The following is a 19,498-nucleotide window of genomic DNA, read 5'->3' as shown; positions in this document are numbered from 1 at the left end:
CCCCCCCTCCAGTGGGAATCGGAATAGATAGAACCGACTCCGCCAGTCGCTCTCCAAAGACCTCCCGGACCATCTCCTCCCTCCATCGAGCCCCCTCTAGTGTCAGCAGCTCACTAACCCTGCATCCAGCTAATCTCGTCGCATCAACCATGGTCGGCATACGGCAGATCGGTATCTCGGTCACCCAACTGTCCTCCAGCACATCAATAGACCGTCCATCACCTATGATCCATCTAATCTCTGGAAGCACCACCCCAACTCTAGTGCAAATCTCCCTCCAAATCGGAGAATGGTGACAGCTAGCTCGCACCCCAGGAACCAAGGCACCATATTTGGCCCTCATCAGTGAAGACCACATACCCTCGGGCTCAAGCATAAATCTAACTGCATGTCTAGCAACTAGTGCCTCCCGCGTGGCCACCAACGACTGCACCCCCAATCCTCCATAGCTAGCCGGCTGGCACACAACATCCCAAGCCACCAAGTGGAGTCCCCCTCTGCCACTGCACCTCCCCCAAATAAAGTCCCTAAACAGCTGCTCAAGGGATCTCAGGACTGTAACTGGAATGATAGTATTGGAAAGTAGATAGATAGGGACCGAGGTAAGAACTGAACGAACCAAAGTGATCCTACCCATCATCGAAAGTGTATGCATCTGCCACCCCTCGAGTCTCCGTCTGATACCGAGCTCCAGCGCTGCACAATCCCTCCGCCGCAGCCGCTGGCCGGAGAGTGGGACCCCTAGGTATGTCATCATGCCCTCCTGCTCTCCCACCCCCAGGATCTCCACTATCGAACGCCTCACAGCTACTTTGGTCTTTGGGCTGAAAATAATAGATGACTTGGACTGATTGACCCGCTGTCCTGAAGCTGCACAGTAGTCCCGAATAATCCCACAGATGATCCGAGCCGACTGCACCGACGACCTGGCCAAGAGCAAACAGTCATCCGCAAACAACAAGTGAGAAATCGGAGGAGCCCTCACCACCGGTCTATAAACCTCCAGCTCCTGAGAGACCACAGCTCGTCGTAGAGCTCTAGACAATGCATCTGAGCACATAATGAATAATAGGGGAGAGAGGGGGCACCCCTGACGCAGCCCCCCTGTCGACACAAAGAAACGGGATGGCGTCCCGTTCATCAAGATAGCAAAGGAAGGGGCACGTACACAGCCCATCACCCATCTGATCCAAGTCTCAAAAAATCCAAACCCCTGCAAAGACTGCTGCAAGAAGTCCCATCTCACCTTATCATAGGCCCTCTCCATATCTAGCTTGATCCCCATCAAGCTCCTCCTCACCGGGGCCCTGCCGAGATCAAACATAAACTCCTGGGCAATAAGTACATTATCAGATATACTCCGCCCCTCCAAGAAAGCTCCCTGCTCTGGGCTAATAAGCCTAGGAAGGACACACCGCAAACGGACAGCGAGAATCTTCGCTGTCACCTTGTACAGGGTCGTACAAAGGCTAATCGGCCGGAAATGACTCGGCTCCGTGGCATCCTGCCGCTTCGGTATCAGGGTAATAAAAGTCCTCTGCCAATCTGCCGCCATCACTGCTATACTGAAAAACTGCTGTATAGCCGCCATCACATCTCGGCCCACTATCATCCAATATCTCTGAAAAAGTAAGGGTGGGAAACCATCCGGCCCTGGGGCCTTGTCCCCCGCGAGGGACCTCACTGCCTCTCTGATCTCCTCCTCCGATACTGGTCTGGTCAATGCGGCTGTCTCCCCCTCTGACACCCCAACCTCAGGCGAGTAGATATCCACTATGCTCCCACCTGTAGGCTGCTCTGTCCACCTGGCCCTGAAAAAACACTCCATAACCCTCTGAATCCTCTCCGGATCCTCTGACAACTGCCCCCTCTCATCCCTGATAACTCTGATCCTGTTCTGATGCCTTCTGATAACTGTCGCCTGGTGGAAAAATCTAGTGTTTCTGTCCCCCTCCACAATCCACTGTACCCTCGATTTCTGTCTCCAAAATATCTCCTGCTGTCTAAGAAGACCATCATGCAGTGTCAATAGTGATCTGAGCTCCCCCATCTCCCCATCTGCTAGACCTCCCCTCTGGTCCTCCTGAGCCTGTAACCTAGCAATTGCCTCCTCAGATTCCTCAATCCTCCTGAAAATGTCTCCCACCTCCTCACGGTTCCACCTCCTCAGTCGTCGCCTCGTCAACTCCAGTCTACGAGACACCCGATACATAGCATCTCCTCTAACCGGAGCACTCCAAGCCTCCCTCACCATCTCCCATGATCTCGGATAACAAAGCCATATTTTCTCAAATCTAAATGGGGGCCGAACTGGAATAAAAGTGTCTGTACTCACCAGTAATGGACAGTGATCCGACGCAATGCTGGGCAAATGGCTCACACGGTGATCCGGAAAGCACTGAACCCACCCAGCAGTCGCATAGGCCCTGTCAAGTCGCTCCCATACTCTAGCCTGACCCTGCTGATTATTACACCATGTAAATCTGGAACCAGAAAACTCCAGATCTATCAAACCATTCGATGTCAAAAAATCTTGAAATTCCCTAACCTTCCTCTCATATGAGAAAGGTTTTCCCCCCATCTTCTCCTGAGGATCAACGATGCAATTGAAATCACCAGCCACCATTATAGGGCACCCCTGACTAATCAGCTGAGACGCCTCCTCCCACAATGTCCGCCTCTCCCTGAAGTCAGTACTGGCATACACTGCAGCAAGCACCCAAGAAACACCACTACCCTCCGAAATCACTATAACTACCTCCTGAGTACATACATGGAACACATCCACCCTGCAAGAGCCCTGCGCCCAGGTGACTATAATACCACCTGACAACCCCTGGGACTCAACTGCATAAAATCCCCACGACCGAGGAACCGCTCTCCTAGCCTTCTGAAGACTCCTTCCGGAAAGCCGGGTCTCAAACAACACACATATATCCGGACAATGCAGCTGCACAATCCTGCGGAAGGCCGGCGCAAAAGAGGGCTTCCCCGCGCCACGACAATTCCATAAGATGACCTTCATTGGTCACCCAATGATACCTCACAACCCCCAACCCCGGGGCTGCAATCATGAAACACCACTTCTTCAATTGCCCCTCCACCCCCCGGGCCTACCGGCTTTACCCCCTTTGCTGCTTCCATCATCTGAACAACCAATCGCTGGTGATCCCTTCCATCACCAGCTTGAGCCAAATGACACACACCATCTCCTGTGGCTATCTCCCTCGCCACACATCCCTCTGTCATCCCCCCTCTCACCTCAGAATTAGCACCACCACCAGAGATGAGAGAGCTGGACTCACCCGCCGCCTTCCTCCCCAAACCCCTCTCAGAGGATTCACAGCTCTGCCCCCGTGCCATAGTATGGCACCCACTGAATGTAGGAAAGTCCCTCAGACCGGTTGCCTCTCCTGCACCCGCACCAGCATCCAAGCCATCGCCCCTGGCTGCTCCACCTTGGCACTTCACCATCGGACCGCTGCCGGCACCCAACTGTCCCGTCGCCTCCTCCTCAGGCGATCTTGCCACCGTGGATAGCGCCGGAGCCAGACTTCTCCCAGCCGACCCCGCCCCACCGGACGACCGCTGGTTAAGGCTGCCGGCCCTGTGCCCCTTTTCCCTCCGGGGAGGTCGGCCTCGCGCCGCCGCAAGAGGCGGAGGGGAGCTCTTGGACCTCCGGTGGAGTGGGGTCCCCGGCCGCCCTGGTCTCGCCGCGGAGAGAGCCGTCCCACCCTCTGATGGGCCTCCCACCTCTAGGCCCGCCGGTTTGGATGGGCTCCTCGCCCGTTTCGACGGACTCGGGCTCGGTCCGCCCGAGCCTAGCCCACCTCCAGAACTGGGCTTCCCCACAGCTGGGCCCAACTCAGAAATGGCCCGCTCCCCACGCCTTTCACCCAACTCGGCACCCGACCCGGACCCGGGCGCGAGCTGACTCGGATCGCCTGTGGCCGCGCCCTGGGAAACGTCCTTCTCCGGCGTCCGCCGGTGAGCCACCTTGGTTGGCTTCTGCCACCCCTCGAGATCCACCGGAGAAGACGCCGAAGACGGACCGTCCCCATCACGCTTTGCCCAGGAGGTGGAGAAGTAGGCACCGTGCTCTTCCCCACCCTGGGCTCGGTCACCACCTTCCTCCGGCTAGACGGCACCGGCGCCCGTTGAAAACCAATCTGGTTAGTAACCAGCCACGGGCCATAAACCCTCTCCTCTCCCCCGGATCTGTCATCCTCCCTTGCCTCCTGCCCAGTAGTCTCCAAAATCTCCTTCTCCGCAGCAGCTTCCCTCCCCGCCTCCAACCCCGTCTTCTCCACCGCCTCCCTCGCCGGGGACACAAATGTGCATTCCACCTCCGCATGACCGATCCTCCCGCAACTAGGGCATGGATCCGGCAAGTTTTCGTAGACAAAACTTTGCCAGAACTTCACCTCCACCCCTGCCGAGCTTCCCATCACGAAGGTGCCCGGTGTGAGCGGAACGGAGCCGTCCAACTCGATCTTAACCCGAGCAAAACCAAACCGGGTTCCCTTCTCTGTGAAGCCATCCAACTCCAGAGGAATTCCGGCCCTCGCAGCGACCCGGAAGATAGTCTCCTTCTTCCAGTAATCCAACGGAAGACCCGGCAAACGGACCCAAACCACCACTCGACCGATTCCTCCGGCACCCGGAATGAAGTTTGGCCGCCACCGCTCCATGGCCATCATCTGGCCACCCACCATCCACGGGCCATTCCGCAAAGCAGCCTCCCTGTCCTCCTCGTTTGCGAACCTGATGGCGTTGAAGCCCTCCGCCAACGGAAAACAACCAACCTTGTACTTCAGCCGCCCCGCTCGTTGAATCTCCCTTGCCACCCAATCACCGGGAACGCTCCTCCCCAAGCTCCTCACCAAGACGGTGGTGCTCCTCCATTCCAGGCGAGCCGCCTCCAACTCCTCCTCCGGCACCACCACCACCTCAGTGAATCTCCTCTGCATCACGTCGAGCTCGCGTGGAGAGATTCGATGACTCGTCCATTCCGGCTGCCTCATCGCTCCCCGCGGCGCACCCCTAGCCACATCCGCCCATGACCGCCCCTTCGGTACAAACTTGGGAGCACTGGGATCCACCCCTCCGGCCTTCCCCACCGCCGGCGCGTCCTGCCCAGCTCCAGGTTCATCCATGGCCCACACCCCGCAAACTGTTCGACCTATCTCCCCACAGATCCCACCCCACCCCACGAATCTCAAAGCACACTTACCCCCGCACACTCCCCTTTCTTGTCTCGCGCCCGAAGAGAGCGCTTTCCCTCCGAGATCCCCAGAACTCTTTCGTTTCTTTTGGGAGAAAGACCTGCACGAGTATCACGGCTCTTTACCCTTTCTCAGCCCTCAGGAGTCACGAGCCAAGATTCACAACTCTAGTTTTTTATCTTTCACCATCATCCTTTCTTCGTTGTATTTTTTCTCTAGGACAGACGTGCTGATAGCATGCAATAGTTGGAGACCAATAGAATTATGCAATGAAATTAACGTTTCAAGACGAAATCCTACATAGCAAGCATCACATAGCTATATATGCTACCAATTATAGTAATCTAAAAAGATCGATGTGAATTACTTTGATCACTATAAGTAAAATTAGATATGATGTAGAAGCAAAATTCATTATATGAAAAAGGTAATCGCGTGCCGAATTTTAACAAGTCATACTTGATTAGATAGCGTCCGATTGAGATGATATTTTTTTTAAAAAAAATGAATAGCTTTTCAAGATCTATAATCTTAGGCTAACCTCCTAAAAGGTCAAAATTTTACAATTTGGGCTGCGAAATAAGCCGATCAAACTGAAATTTTTTTCTTCAAAAGAAAATTTGATCGGATGTTATCTTCCAATCCGCAAAGAATTAGATAAGGCGACAAAAGAAAAAGTTGATATAGAAATTGAGATCTATTTCATGTAAAATTTTAATTTTTTTCTTAATTATTTCTATTAGTCATATTTATTTTTAGAGATATAATCCTATTCAAATTAAAAGAGTAATTCAATCCAAATTGTACAAGAGGAGACTTTAATAAAATTATAAGTTTAGGAGGTGTGGAGTACCAATAAGATAAAAAAGAACTTAAGCCCTACTTTCACAATTCTCTCAATCCTCTTTTTTTTTGAGAGAGAGATAGAGATTCAAGTTGAGCTGATAGAAAAAATTATTCTTTCTTTCCTAATGTATCAAAGAGCCACTCATTTTTATGTGCCTTAAGCACTGGTCTTGATGTACTGCCACAAAAATTAATGAGCGGCTATGATGGATGTATGCATGGCCGGCTATTAAAGGTTTTTTTTTTTTTCATTTGCATCATAAGTAGGTAAAATCGTTGGCAACTCTAAAAGTTTGCATGATATTAAATTAGATTCTAACAAAGTGACGCTACGTTTCTCAGTCAAATACATGGCACTGAGAAACATCAAGCCATGACATGTCGACCCAAGAAATTGGTGAAAAACGTGGGATTAACTGGCGTTAGCATGGAAGCCATGTTCCCGTGACTGAGGTCTGTCAAGGACACGTCCGGACTAGTGACTGAAATCACATGGAAAAGGACAATTCGGTCCGCCGACACCAGGGTCCGCCACCGAGATGATTGATAATAAACTAAAACTGGAAAATTTTCACGTTTCCATATTGTTCTTATTTTATGATCTAGCGTGTAAGAAGTGCTGCTAAAATTGGGACGCTGCCACCCTAAAGATCTATTTATACTAGTGGCAGATTAGCAAGTAGCAAATCCATTAGAGACTCAGAGCCTGGAAAATGAGTACTGCGAGCGTGATGGAATCCTTGGATGGAGAATGTCAATCTTTGGAGCTCTTGAAGGCTCAGGCTCTTGGTTGGAACCACATATTTAGCTTCATAAACTCCATGTCCCTCAAGTGTGCCGTGGAGCTCGGCATAGCAGACATCATCCACGCCCATGGCAAGCCAATCTCCCTCCTCGAGCTAGCCACCAAACTATTCATTCCCCCCATCAGAAACGATGACTTGCGCCGCCTCATGCGCCTCCTGGTGTTCTCGGGATTCTTCGCTCGAAAGCGCGATGGAAACAGTCAGGACCACGACGACGAAGAGTTGTACATCCCCACCACCGCGTCTGCTCTCCTTGTCAAGGAGAAGGATGCGAACATCTCCTCGTTCCTTCTCCTGATGCTGGACCAAATGTTTCTCAACCCATGGCATCACCTCAGTAGCTGGTTCAAGCAAGACAAGGTGTCCGCCGCCACTCCCTTTGAGGCGGCACATAAAAGGGGTATTTGGGAGGCCATCAGCCAGAGCCCAGGCTTCAACAGCTTCTTTAACGAGGGGATGGCCAGCGACGCTCGGTTCGTGGCCAAACTGGTCGTCGAGGAGTGCGCCGAGGTCTTCCGAGGCCTGAGGTCGCTGGTGGATGTTGGTGGTGGGACGGGCGCGATGGCCCGGGCCATCGCCGAGGCCTATCCACAGGTCAAATGCACCGTCCTTGAGCTGCCTTACGTCGTAGCAAGCTCGGAAGCAAGCGAGACGGTCCAGTTTGTCGCGGGAGACATGTTTCAGTATGTTCCTCCTGCTGATGCGGTGCTGCTCAAGGTATACATATATGCTCCGGGTCTAGCTAGTTTTCACTTGGTGTATATATAGTAGCTCAGTTCGACGCCATATATAGTACTTGTTATAAACTTAATTACAGTAGTTTGTTAAAGATTCGGATGGAGGATAGAAGGATCATAACTTTGATATGGTTGTCACATCCTATGTTAAAAAAAAAGAAGCTAAAACAGTTATAAACTTGATATTTTTATTAAAGATCTGAATTTTGATATGATCTGCTTGCAGATTAACGTGAATCCCCTGAATTTATCACGTTTGGATTTGACAATCTAGAATTATTTCCGGCATCAGTTTGTGTGTTTGAGAAGTTTGGACCTCGGAGAAATTTAAGTTTCCTTATAAAATTACAGTATTCTCATAATCAATCTGCTCATGGTGATTAAAAGACATTAGAGAATCAATCGCATGCTAAATCATGGCTTGCATCATTACCCCACCTAGTGGGTGGTCTTGATTTATGTCGTGATAAAGCTGAAGTACCCAAAGCTGGCAGAGCTCTTTGGGCAGCTAAACTGTCCTCGTAAAAGCATGACCATGTATTTGATAACGTCCAGTCTTGCAGTTCGTCTTACTTCTTGTCGTCAATGTTTGCAGTGGATCCTGCATGATTGGGGTGATGAGGAGTGCGTAAAGATACTGAAACGATGCAAGGAGGCTGTTCCATCCAAAGAAGAAGGGGGGAAGGTGATTATTATCGAAATGGTAGTCGACTTCGATATTGGCCGTCCGGAGTTGGTGGAAACGCAGCTGCTCTTTGACATGCACATGATGGTCCACACCGCAGGGAAGCAAAGGAATGAAGGTGAATGGAGAAAAATTTTCACTGATGCAGGTTTTACCGACTACAAAATCATACCAGCATTAGGCTTGCGATCGGTTATCGAGGTTTATCATTGATTAGTGGATGGATCGATAAGGGAAGTCATCTACTAGTGACCATGAATCGATCAATTTACTGCTTCCTTCCAGTTTAATCTCAGATCTTCATTATGTAACGCATTACAAGTCTGTTTGTGTTGGTCTTCGTCGAGTCTGTCATCTGTCTGTCGTGTTAAAGTTGATTGGCTTTCTCAGAGCTGAAATAATAGAAGGTACTCTTCACTTGCCTCTCTAGAGATGGTTTGCTGTGCGTTAATTGTTGGAACCCTTTTGGACAATATTAATCTGGTCTCAACAAGTTGAAGACAGCAATGCTAATGCTAATGCTAAAGACAACACTTAATTAACCTGGTTTGCTGTCTTTAGCATTAGCATGAATGTAGCTTCAAGCAGCTCTCTGCATGAGAGAAAATTAAGAAAAAGGGAGCTTAATTCTCGGACATGGGACAAATCTTAGGCGCTTGGCCAAGAAATAGTAATAAGTATTTAATTATGTGAAGTGGTGTAGGCCAATTTAAAATTGGGCTATCGATAGATGGCCCAAGAACTGGGGCAATCATAACGTACATACATCTCTTGAAAGTCCAATCAAAGAGCCCAAAATTGCGCCGTCATGTTACACTACTAGCTAATTTTTTAATTTTTTCCAAGTATAAAAGTGTGAGCACTGCTTGATAGAGTTTCTTGGATCAGCTAATTGTAGCGCTTATGCAAATACACGTGGCTAGCTACTGCTTAAAATTTTAAATATAAGATAAGTTCTGAAAAGATTTCAGTTTTTGGATTAGGCAGTAATATGAAAGTTTTCCTATAAATTATTTGGTATGCAGAGTTCTTAATCTAGATAAGTTTCAAATGTTGCTATCCAAGTAGATGTGGGTATTACTAAAATATAGAATAATTCTGAAAAGTCTTAGCATGAAATGGATGCTAATATATATGCCTTCTTCATGAAATTATTTATGATTATATGGTATATATAATATTATATTCATGAAATTAATCTAGATAAATGAAAGTTTTGTTATAAATAGCTGAATCATGATAACTGCAGCATAATAAGACTTTCCTTGTTGGATCCATCATTCTTAAAGTCCAGTAATATTAAATCTCTTTTTCATAGAAATTTAGTATGGTTTAAATTTAGTATGGTAATGAGAATGGCTTAAATCTGAGAAATCTAATTAAAATTATTATGAGAATTGAAAAGTTAAAAAATAGAGCTGCTTTTATATTGTGTGAGGATTAGGATACTCAAGAAACAATGCCACCAAAATTCTTCAGAAGCTTCTTCCCACATGTGGAGGATATGCAAGCCATTAGCTCGCCAGGTGGGGGCGAGGAAAAAGAAAAGCCAAACAACTCTTGAACTCCAAATCACGACTTCGGATAGACCTCCATTGATGGATGCCATCCAGAAGTCCCAAAGGATAAGGGTCGAGGGATCAAGTCTTCCCTTTCCCTCTCCATCCGCAGTCATTTCCCTTTACCTCTCCTTTATAAAAGGCTTCATGTCACTGCCCACCACCTTATACCTCATATAAAGGCCTCACCGCCCACTTCGCTATGCCTCACAAAGGGGAGAATCTAAATAAAAATTTGACTCTCTCTCTCCTCCGTATGGCTCTTTTATCCTTTGCTTATCTCTTTGCTTTTATGGCCATGCATAAGATGTTAACTCAGAGGGGAAACCGACTCGACTAGAAGCCATATCTCATAGCCTACGGAGACAGCAGAGAATGCCAAGTAGGCTTTGCCAATACAAGAAAAGCATGGTTGGAAGATATTAATGAGAATTGGGTGGATTGGGAAGAAGGAGCAATCCAGATATAAAGTTGATGGTGCTCGTATTCCTTTCTGTCTGGTACCAAGCTCTTTGAAGGTCTTCGTTGCTTTAGTTTTGACACAGGATGCCTTTGATGGAACTTGCTTTATGGGCTATTGGTCGAACGGAGCAATAAACTTTACATGATAATGAAGCTATGGAGATACCTCCTGTCTGCAGCACAAGCATGATCATGAGCCACATGCAGGATTCGTATCGTTCAGGGATGGACCCTTTGTTTCAATCCTACTTCTCACCCTTGGGCACAGCCTTGATGAATAGGCCCTCCAAAAATGTACATTGGATGAGATGGGAATCTGATCCTTGGGGCACAGATTAGTACTCTCCTGCTTACATCAGAGATTGTTGAAAAGAGAAGCAACGGATACCATCTCTTCTTACAGTGGTGGTTGTTTATCGCCAATCAGGATATGGCGTGGTGATTGACATCACTCTCCTCAGTGTGTATTCCTACTGAGAGGTTCTGCTCTTGAACCAGAATCAGGATGGTGGCGTTCCCACCATGCACCTTGAGGAAAAAGAGCTTAAAGTTGAGCTTGAGCTCACTTATACTAGCAATTTATCTCTAGTGCAAGACCAAGAAGCAAAGTCCTTTTTATGTGGTAATATGGACTGCATTTTGATAGACAATTCAAATGGACATTTTGCTTACTGTATATTATTTATATTTTGTTATTTTTTTCCACGTCAAATTTTATTGGAAAACATGCAATGAATTAAGAAGACGAGTATACGTTGAGTTCTTTTCTGATCTTGATAATTTTTCCCCAAGGGCTTCATTTTGGCCAATTGGGAGCACTTGAGACTCTGAATGATAATTCTGCATCTGAGTCGGAATAGTGATTCCGGGAAGCAATTTGATAATTAAATTTGGGAGAATCATATAATGCGCAGATCACCAGCTTGACCTTCTTTGTACATTTCCCTTTTATTTTTTGATTGTTCTGTACTTAACATTAAACATAGGAGTTAGCCATTTCGTTCTCATTATGTCTTTCCTGGCATGGTTCTATTGGAGGCTTGCAATTTGATACAGCAGGGTTGAATCTGAATGTCATGAACTGATTATGAGTTAATGAAGGAATCCGGATATGCCTTTTTTTTCTCTCCTTAACTCTAAAAAATTTCATGGACCAAAGAAGCCGAGCGTTCCTTTATTCTTATTCGCATCAATTACTCTTGTAGGGAAAGCATTACATGGGTAGAGCTACACAGACTTGATCCTTTTGCAGGTTGACATCCTCTTGAAATACTAGCTGTTCTGTTCCTGACTATGTCTTGTGTTTGCAAACTCTAGGGAGGCAAAAAAAAAAAAAAGCTTTTTTGTTTTCCAGAGCAGAGCATCACTGGTCGCAACAAAATCAGCAATAGTCCGAACAATATAAATATTATGTATTCTTATTCTTTTCTCTTTTTACTTCTTGTTCTTCCTATCTGTTGCAGCAACATCCAGCAATAAAAAGACATCTAGGAATAAAGGGGGAATACTAACTTTCTTCAGCTGAACTTGGATCGATGTTTCTCCGGTGCAAGCACCAACAGAGACGAACGTGGCAATTGACAGGCCAAAGTTCAGTTGGTATCCAATCCTAATCACTACAAGTTACTGACTACTAAGATTTAACTACTATGAACAATTTTAATTTTCATTACCAAATCTTTCCTTCCAAATGCACGTGTTTTCTGAAAAATTCTTTAATCGCCTCCACTTAAACTCCTTACACGATGGTCATCGCAATTGGCCGGTCAACCCTCATGTTTAGACCAAATCTAACTGAACCCTAGTTTCTCTAGAAGAAGATATTTGTTATTGCATTGGCTATGATTCGATATCCAACCACCATCACTTAGTCTTTGCAACTTCTACCAAATATGTATTCCACCATTTTTTTCTCTTGTCCGGTGATCATGAGCACAAGAAGGATGCGATCTGAAATCTCAGGTCAATATGTTGGGAAAAGAGGGTCAACACACGCAATTCGAACTAGCAAGAGGATTGGATGATTTGGATGGTGGGCTCTGAGGGGAGAAGAATTAATTAGGACTAATCTCTTATTGCCATGAAGAGAAGGCCGATTCAACATCTGCGGCCTTCACTGTCGGACCTTGGCCGCAGAGATTAGGTCCAAACACAATCATTATCTAAATTAAAGCCAGTTCATCAAAGTTAGAATTGGTGGGCCTCGGCGGAACAGAAAGGTGGGACAGAACCCTCTCCAAAGGGAGCAGGTGCTGGTGATGGAGAGTTGCCCCTAGCACTCCGAAATATTTTGTTTTTTGATTTTATTGAGTATATCCGTACTCGTCAGCTATGATCCATTCGCACTAGCAGAAGAAAACAAGAAAAAAAAAAAAAAAAAAAAAAAAAAGTAGAAGAGCTGGGATCCAAGGAAGGTGTGGAAGCACATGAAGTTAGGCTGGCGTTTGTCACGCTTCAGTCTGACATTTGATTCAGAGGGTTGAGTGCAGCGATTCGTGTGAATGGCTTGGCCTTGATTTGGGAAGAAGGGTGAGGTTGGGCAGCACGCTAAGGAAAAGGAGTTGGATAAAGTGGGCCCCAAGTCCCAAGTCGCATCCGGTGCTGACCTAGCACCACCTCATGTTGTTTGCCCGGTCAGCCGTCGACGACGTCGTGCTGATCCTATATTTTTAGTTTAGGTTCGGAATGGTTGGAAGTAGTTTGGTATGAAAAAATAAATTTCATACCAAATTATCAAATATGCAAAAAGATAATAAAAAAGATGATAAAAAAATGATGGAAACCCCACAATCCCATCTCTAATGATTTATTTTTTTCCAAATTAATCAACTAATTGTGTGGTCATATTTAAATATGTTTATTAATACGAAATTAAAAATATTAACATTTATTTATAATAAAAAATATATTTTCTAATATCTATGTAATTAATTTAAAAATACTTATCAACTCATATAAATATATTTTAATATTTGAAATCATCTATATTATTCATGACAACCTTCATATAAGTAAATGATCAAATGGATTGAGCAAAAAAATATGTTATTATAAGAATTATTTATTCAAAAGCATGGTTGAAAATTAAGAATATTTCTAACTAAGATTATCTCTAACCAAATATAGTAATCTTTTAAGGATACAATTTTTTGGAGTAATTTTTTCATCAACCAAATACGGTAAAATTTATTTTTTTCGTAATTATTTTTTCAGATTAATAATTTTTAAAAATAATTGAATTATTTTGTAACCTGACATATTCTGACCAGACGAATTCGCTCAGTACTCCAACCCCTATCTCTCTAGTTTAGTAGTTTGTAGATAGAGGGTCTGTCATTATCTTGTTGTAATCAATGCCTTGCAAACTATAACTAATTGCTATGGATAATTAGTTATTCGCATTTATGTGCTGTTGGCTGGCATCCAGACAAACGGCTGGGCTGGTGGAAGACATTCATGCGAAAGCTAAACTGATGTCTAGAAATATGATATGGGTCAAATCAATCAAGATTCATCAATGCTAAGCGACCATGGTGCAGTTGATCAATGTGATACAACAATAGATGAAGAGGTTTTTCTTTCATTTGATGATAGAACTTCACCATTTTCCAGTTTATGGAACACTAGCACGAAAGAATATATTAACACAGGAGAAGCAAGTTTTGATGGAGTTTTTGCTGGTCTCTGATTTATTATCTAGTTTTAACCTTCATTCTAAGTCTCTGTCTCTGTTCTCGGTTACCATAAGATTCTTTGAGGATGTTAGTTGCTTTAAGATACAGATTGGTAGCCAATGTTAATATTGAAACTAGCTTTCGAAGGTCATAATCCTAAAACAATTTGGGCGATCGGATATTATTTTTCTAGAAAGTTTACTCTGTATAAGATTTTGAATATCATATGTGATAGGTTTGGCAAATATATACTTTTCCAAGATCAATAGTTGTTTGAAATGTAATTTAGCGTATTAGTTATGTTTGTGAACAAATTAACAAAATCTTTCTTTATCTAGTCCAAGCCCCTTAACTTAGCTTAAAATTTGCTAGAATTAGCATTTATTATCCTAAAAAGTACTGATCACTTTTGAGAAAATGTTAACCATGAAATTAAAGCTATGTAGCTTTATGATGTTTTTGAAAAGCTTAACTTAGCTTAAAATTTGCTAGAATTAGTTGTTATTGTTCTAAAAAGTACTAGTCACTTTTGAGAACACTAAAAATGTTAATCATGAAATTAAATCTATATAGCTTTGTGATGTCTGCTAAAGAAATAAAGAAGTTACTTTCTTGTTGCCTTCAATCTTGTTCCTATTTCTTGGAAAATTTCTCAAATTCTCTTCTAGAGATTTGAATACTTCTTTCTATTAGCATTTATTGTATAATAAAAAACTAATTTTTCTAGTCATGGTTAAAATTTTGTTGAGAGTAATATTTGTGTGTTGAGGAATAGGACAGAAGCTAATTTCATTCGCCAGCAAAAATTAGAAGGTTTTCCACAAGCTGTGGAATGTTACAAATATTTTTGATAAGGGATGCTGCTATTTCAAAGATGCATGTATAATTAACTTCAAGTTCATGCTGTCAAAATAGTTAATACTCCTGCTCAGCCCGCATTATTACCTTCATATTGAATAAGCGAACACAATTTGTCCAGATGGAAAGAAAACCAAAGCATGCCTTGACACATAGGACCATCAAGCAGGTGCTGCACCTTTACAAACAACAAAAAATGCAACAAATCCTCTAAAATAAAACTGAAGTGATGGGTATTATCTTTGCTAATGAAGCAAAAGTTTATTATAGATAAACTTAACCCTTTCATCATCATCAAAAAAAAACTAGAGAAAAAGAAACTTAGCCCTTTCAAAGTCACTTCACCAGCATTAGGAATGGGGGCCCTCATGCATGTAAGTGTTGTCCTTTTGTACTCAACCTTTTCATTGGCTATGTGAACGTTGCCGCCGGAGATTGACAAAGTTCTTCGGGACAACTTTCACCATATTTTAAACTCCTATGGACGTAATTACCGAGACAAGTTGTCATGACCAAATATAGTTTCTTTAGAATTAACTACTGTATGCTCATGTCATTGGTCACTAACCTTGGATTTGTGACCAAATAAAACATTACAAAACCATATCCGTTGATTATTATATTCACATATACGAAGGCAAGTTGCAAGCGACAGAACCACAATTCTCATCTCACTCGCGTGTTCACGGTTACGAAAGCAACCCAACAAAACTGTATGCATGTATGAAAAAGTATTGCTGATATTGTCCATTTCTGAAAAAGTATTACAATATTCCGCTTGATTTCTTCTCCACCCCCCAATTTCACATCCGGGAGAGCGACGTGATAGCTCTACGCGCGGTGTGAATACAGTGAATAAAATAATCCCTCTCACCATACAATGAACAATACAATCAATAGCAAGTTAGCAACCACCCTTACAAGCATCTTAAAAAATATATATATATTATATATAATATTTCATATAGTTTTCTTCAGTTTCAAAAGCTTCTCAAAATATTATATGTTTTATTTTATTTTTTTTTTTTTGGACAATCATATAAATCATCCATCTTAAGGGCAAAAAAAAATTGATAAGAACGGGGAGGGCAAAAGAATGGAATCTGGAGGGAGCTTCTTTCCGTTCCTCGGGGACCATCATGGATGACGATGGCACGCGCGGCGGGAGCGGGCGAGCACATGGACCGCGCGTGCTCCAGGGTCGCTGTACGGCGCGTGGGCCAGTCACCAGTGACGCGATGATAGGCACGACGCGGCGAGGACGGCGAGAAGCATGGGGAGAAGCGCCGCGCGAGTGCGGCTGCCGCTGGCTTGGTCGCCGCTTTGGAAGACCATCGTGTTGTTGATCACGGGCAGCCCTGCCGCCGCCGCCGGATTCTCGCCCGCCGATTTCTGGCTGTTAGAGGATCAGAAAAGACCACAAAACTAGTTAGATATTGTATAAGGAATTCAAGTATCCAACTATATTTTGAGAAGTTGGAGAGGTGGGATTCTGGGTCGTTTGGACTGGTGCAATTGGAACGACCTTATTAGGCGAGCAGGCAATTGTGGAGGCCGAACTTGGTATCATCCCAAATCCAGACAAGGTGTGGAAGGGGACGAGAGACCGTAGACCACAGTAAAGTAAGGTGGCTCAGACGCGCACGCAAGCCCATACCGACACTAAGCCGGACCGCCTCTCCATTCTCCCAGGGCGAAGAGATGAGATATTTAGTAGCCAGTTCGGCTGATGTTTCATGCAATTTTAGCATGGCCCACTAAACAAATCGCAACCTGCCATGTCAGCACAGAAGGTTGACTGGCGAATAAGAGACAGCTTAGCGAAGCTTGTCTGGGACCGGGATATATCAAATCATCTCTCCAACGTTACGTCCGGCGGTCGCGCCATCTATCAATTTTGGTTTAAACAGGCCGGAGGCGGAGCAAGAGTGCACGCATCTGTATACACGGCCAGAAGGGAAAGCCTTCCTTGCCGCGCCCACTTCAAACACCCTTGCGTTGCGACCCATTAACGCAAAGAGAGCAATCTAAATCACTATACGTATCTGCCCCGAACCCGAAGCACTTGGCCGCACCCACAGACGGGTGGAAGGAAGGAAGGAAAAAGAGAAGAGCTTTAATTTGACTGTCGCGAGGAAGGCGAAAAATACCATACCTGGCAGTGTCAGGACAGAAGGTGATGAGGTAGTTGGCGTTGTTGCAGGTGAAAGTAGAGGTGGAGTCGTCAAAGGCGTAGCTGTAAGCCCGGGGGCAGGCGTTCTTGAAGAACTGGGAGTAGGACGAAGGCTTGCAAGTGTTCGGGCTCCCGTAGGCGCCGCTGCAGCAGTACTGCGGCGACCCGAAGGCGTCGCAGGCGCTCTTGCACGCCACGCTCTCGCTTCCCCCGTCGGCGCTCGCCAGCACCTTGAGGTCCGACGGGCAAACACCGTTGAGGTCCACCAGACACCCCGTCGGGCTGCAGTTGCCGCCGGCGCTCGCATCTTGCGGCGTCACCAGCATCGGGAGGTTGTAGCCGTCGACGAGGCTGACATCGTAGAAGTCCATTCCTCCGCTGCCGTCGAGGGTGAACTCGGCCAGCGTCGCCGGGGGAGTGGCGCCGCTGCCGGAGCACTGAACGGTGCCGGACCCGCAGTCGCCGGTCACGCAGGTGAACTTGCCGGTTGTGGAGTCGGTGGAGCAGAGGGCGCGGCCCCAGATACGGCCGGACCACTTGGATGGCACATTCAGGGTCTGCGACGCCCCCTTTTCCAGCGCGAACCCCGTTGTCTCCAGCGGCGCCGTGCCTGCTCCCGATAGCAACCCCGGCCACACCGTGTACTCACAGTTGTTCGTCAGCGTAAACGTCGCAGACAGAGCCACTGAAACATAAAGGATAAGACACGTTATAACTATAAACCCCTCAAGCAGAGGAAAACAGAGTAAAACAGGGGAGAACAGGGGAGGGGATTCAAGGACGCCCATTACCTGAAACGAAGAAGAGAAGAAGAGAATGAAGGACCAGAAGAATTGGGGAAATGGCCATTTTAGAGGATTTTGGTCGGTTCCTTTGATTGGCTTTTGTCTTCACGAGAATGCAGTAGAAGCCTAGAGAGCTTTGGGAATTTGAAGGGGAGGGGAGTGAATTTATAGCGAGAAGGCAAGAGAAGGTGAGCTGAATCTCTTGTGTCCGTATCTGACAGTCTGCAAGTGGGACCCTGGTGCGTGGATATTTACAAACGTTTCATGCAATTCCGCAAATCACTCTTTGAACAAGTCTCTGCATCTCTCTGTTTCGCCTCTGGTTTTGGACCGCAACAACAGAGAGCAGGGAGGGGACACGTGAGGATTCAAGGCTTGAAGAGCCGAGGGAGGGTTGAGTCCAAGTAAAAACGGCTCTTGGATACATCAAAGCGGAAGCATCACAATAATGGGATAAAGTTTTTTAAACTTTTGTGGGGAAACGGAGGGTTTTGGAATGCGAACGTATTGGCCGTTGGTTCAGCGGCTTCACGGACAAACCTCTGGGACGTGGTCAAAATGGGGCCGCAGGACGGCTGCAGGTCTCTGGGGGCATAATATTTTAATGTTTTATTATCTTATTTTATGCATAACTGCTCGTTTTGTAAATTTTTTTGATGTCGATATGAAGAGATCCCGAGCGTCAAATAGCCGCCGGAGGAGAGCCGCCGGTCCGGAATTACATGCCGCAGCCGTTTTGGATTTACACACGTTTGGCAACCCCCGGATTTGTCAACGTTGAACAGACTTTGACTATGAGTGTAGAATTTCTCCTTGCCTCCTGTCTAACGAGGCCTAAAATTGCGGACTTTTCTTCCACTTTTAAGTTAAAAATCGGACATAACCTATTGTCTCTTACATAAGAGATTATATTCTACGCCACGTGCATCAATATAATCGTGCACCATACAAATTATAATATTTGCTTCTCATAGACCGATTACCAAAATAAGCACGAGATGAATGGAGCCTATGAAAATCAGACCAAATCATTGATACGATGCATGGCTATACGGTGCACGTCGTATAAGTTATAATTTGCCCTCATGTGGACTATAGCCCATCTTTCGATGCCGTCACTTTTTATTTGATTAGAAAAAAAAAAAAAAAAAACTTGTCTTTCCTTAGGAAGAGCTAGCTCCCTTAGCTAACCATACATCTGCATATGAAAGCTTCAACAAACAACCGGTATTTAACTCTTATAGTGGTTCTTTTACATTTTTTTTTATTTACGATGGTTGGAATTTTTTGGCTCTCTCAATATGCTGAACTTGCCATGTTCAAGTTCATGCCATAGTCACTAAATTTATATTGCAAGGGCTAGAGCCATATTTACTAAATTTATATTGCAAGGGCTGGATAAGTAGCATTCATAGGGGAAAATAACTTGATATTCTTGTTGGCAAACAGAGGCAACTTTTGCCCAAATTTCAGCTGTTTAAATCCTTCCCTTTTGAAAGAGTGCAATTTATAAGAAGACAGGCGCTACCAAGTGACTGAACTCTCCAATCTTTGTAGAACTACCCCAACTAATTCTTTTGGGTCTCGTGTGGGTTTTGTTTTCCAATAAATGACTACGGTTTCCGATCTTCTGCTTCTTTTTTATTTCGAGAAAATTAATATCAATATATTACTTGATTACTACTCTC

General features: G+C 45.2%; 2 protein-coding genes across 2 annotated transcripts; one reads left to right on the top strand and one right to left on the bottom strand.

The window, feature by feature from the left end:
- Positions 1 to 6,734: 6,734 nt before the first annotated feature.
- On the top strand, positions 6,735 to 8,728 carry LOC103706155 (trans-resveratrol di-O-methyltransferase-like). The gene is made up of 2 exons (XM_008790172.4): positions 6,735 to 7,594; positions 8,210 to 8,728. The coding sequence occupies exons 1-2, from the start codon at positions 6,785 to 6,787 to the stop codon at positions 8,510 to 8,512; spliced, it is 1,113 nt and encodes a 370-aa protein (XP_008788394.2). The 5' UTR covers positions 6,735 to 6,784; the 3' UTR covers positions 8,513 to 8,728.
- Positions 8,729 to 15,572: 6,844 nt separating this feature from the next.
- On the bottom strand, positions 15,573 to 18,670 carry LOC103706154 (thaumatin-like protein 1b). Its single transcript, XM_008790171.4, has 3 exons — positions 17,817 to 18,670; positions 17,008 to 17,710; positions 15,573 to 16,248 (listed from the first exon to the last, which is right to left on the bottom strand). Exons 1-3 carry the CDS (start codon positions 17,872 to 17,874, stop codon positions 16,077 to 16,079), a joined length of 933 nt encoding a protein of 310 aa, XP_008788393.2. The 5' UTR covers positions 17,875 to 18,670; the 3' UTR covers positions 15,573 to 16,076.
- Positions 18,671 to 19,498: the final 828 nt, after the last annotated feature.

The sequence above is a fragment of the Phoenix dactylifera genome, chromosome 2 (genome assembly GCF_009389715.1).
Source record: "Phoenix dactylifera cultivar Barhee BC4 chromosome 2, palm_55x_up_171113_PBpolish2nd_filt_p, whole genome shotgun sequence".
Lineage (NCBI taxonomy): Eukaryota > Viridiplantae > Streptophyta > Magnoliopsida > Arecales > Arecaceae > Phoenix > Phoenix dactylifera.
This window is presented reverse-complemented; position numbering and strand designations above follow the sequence as displayed.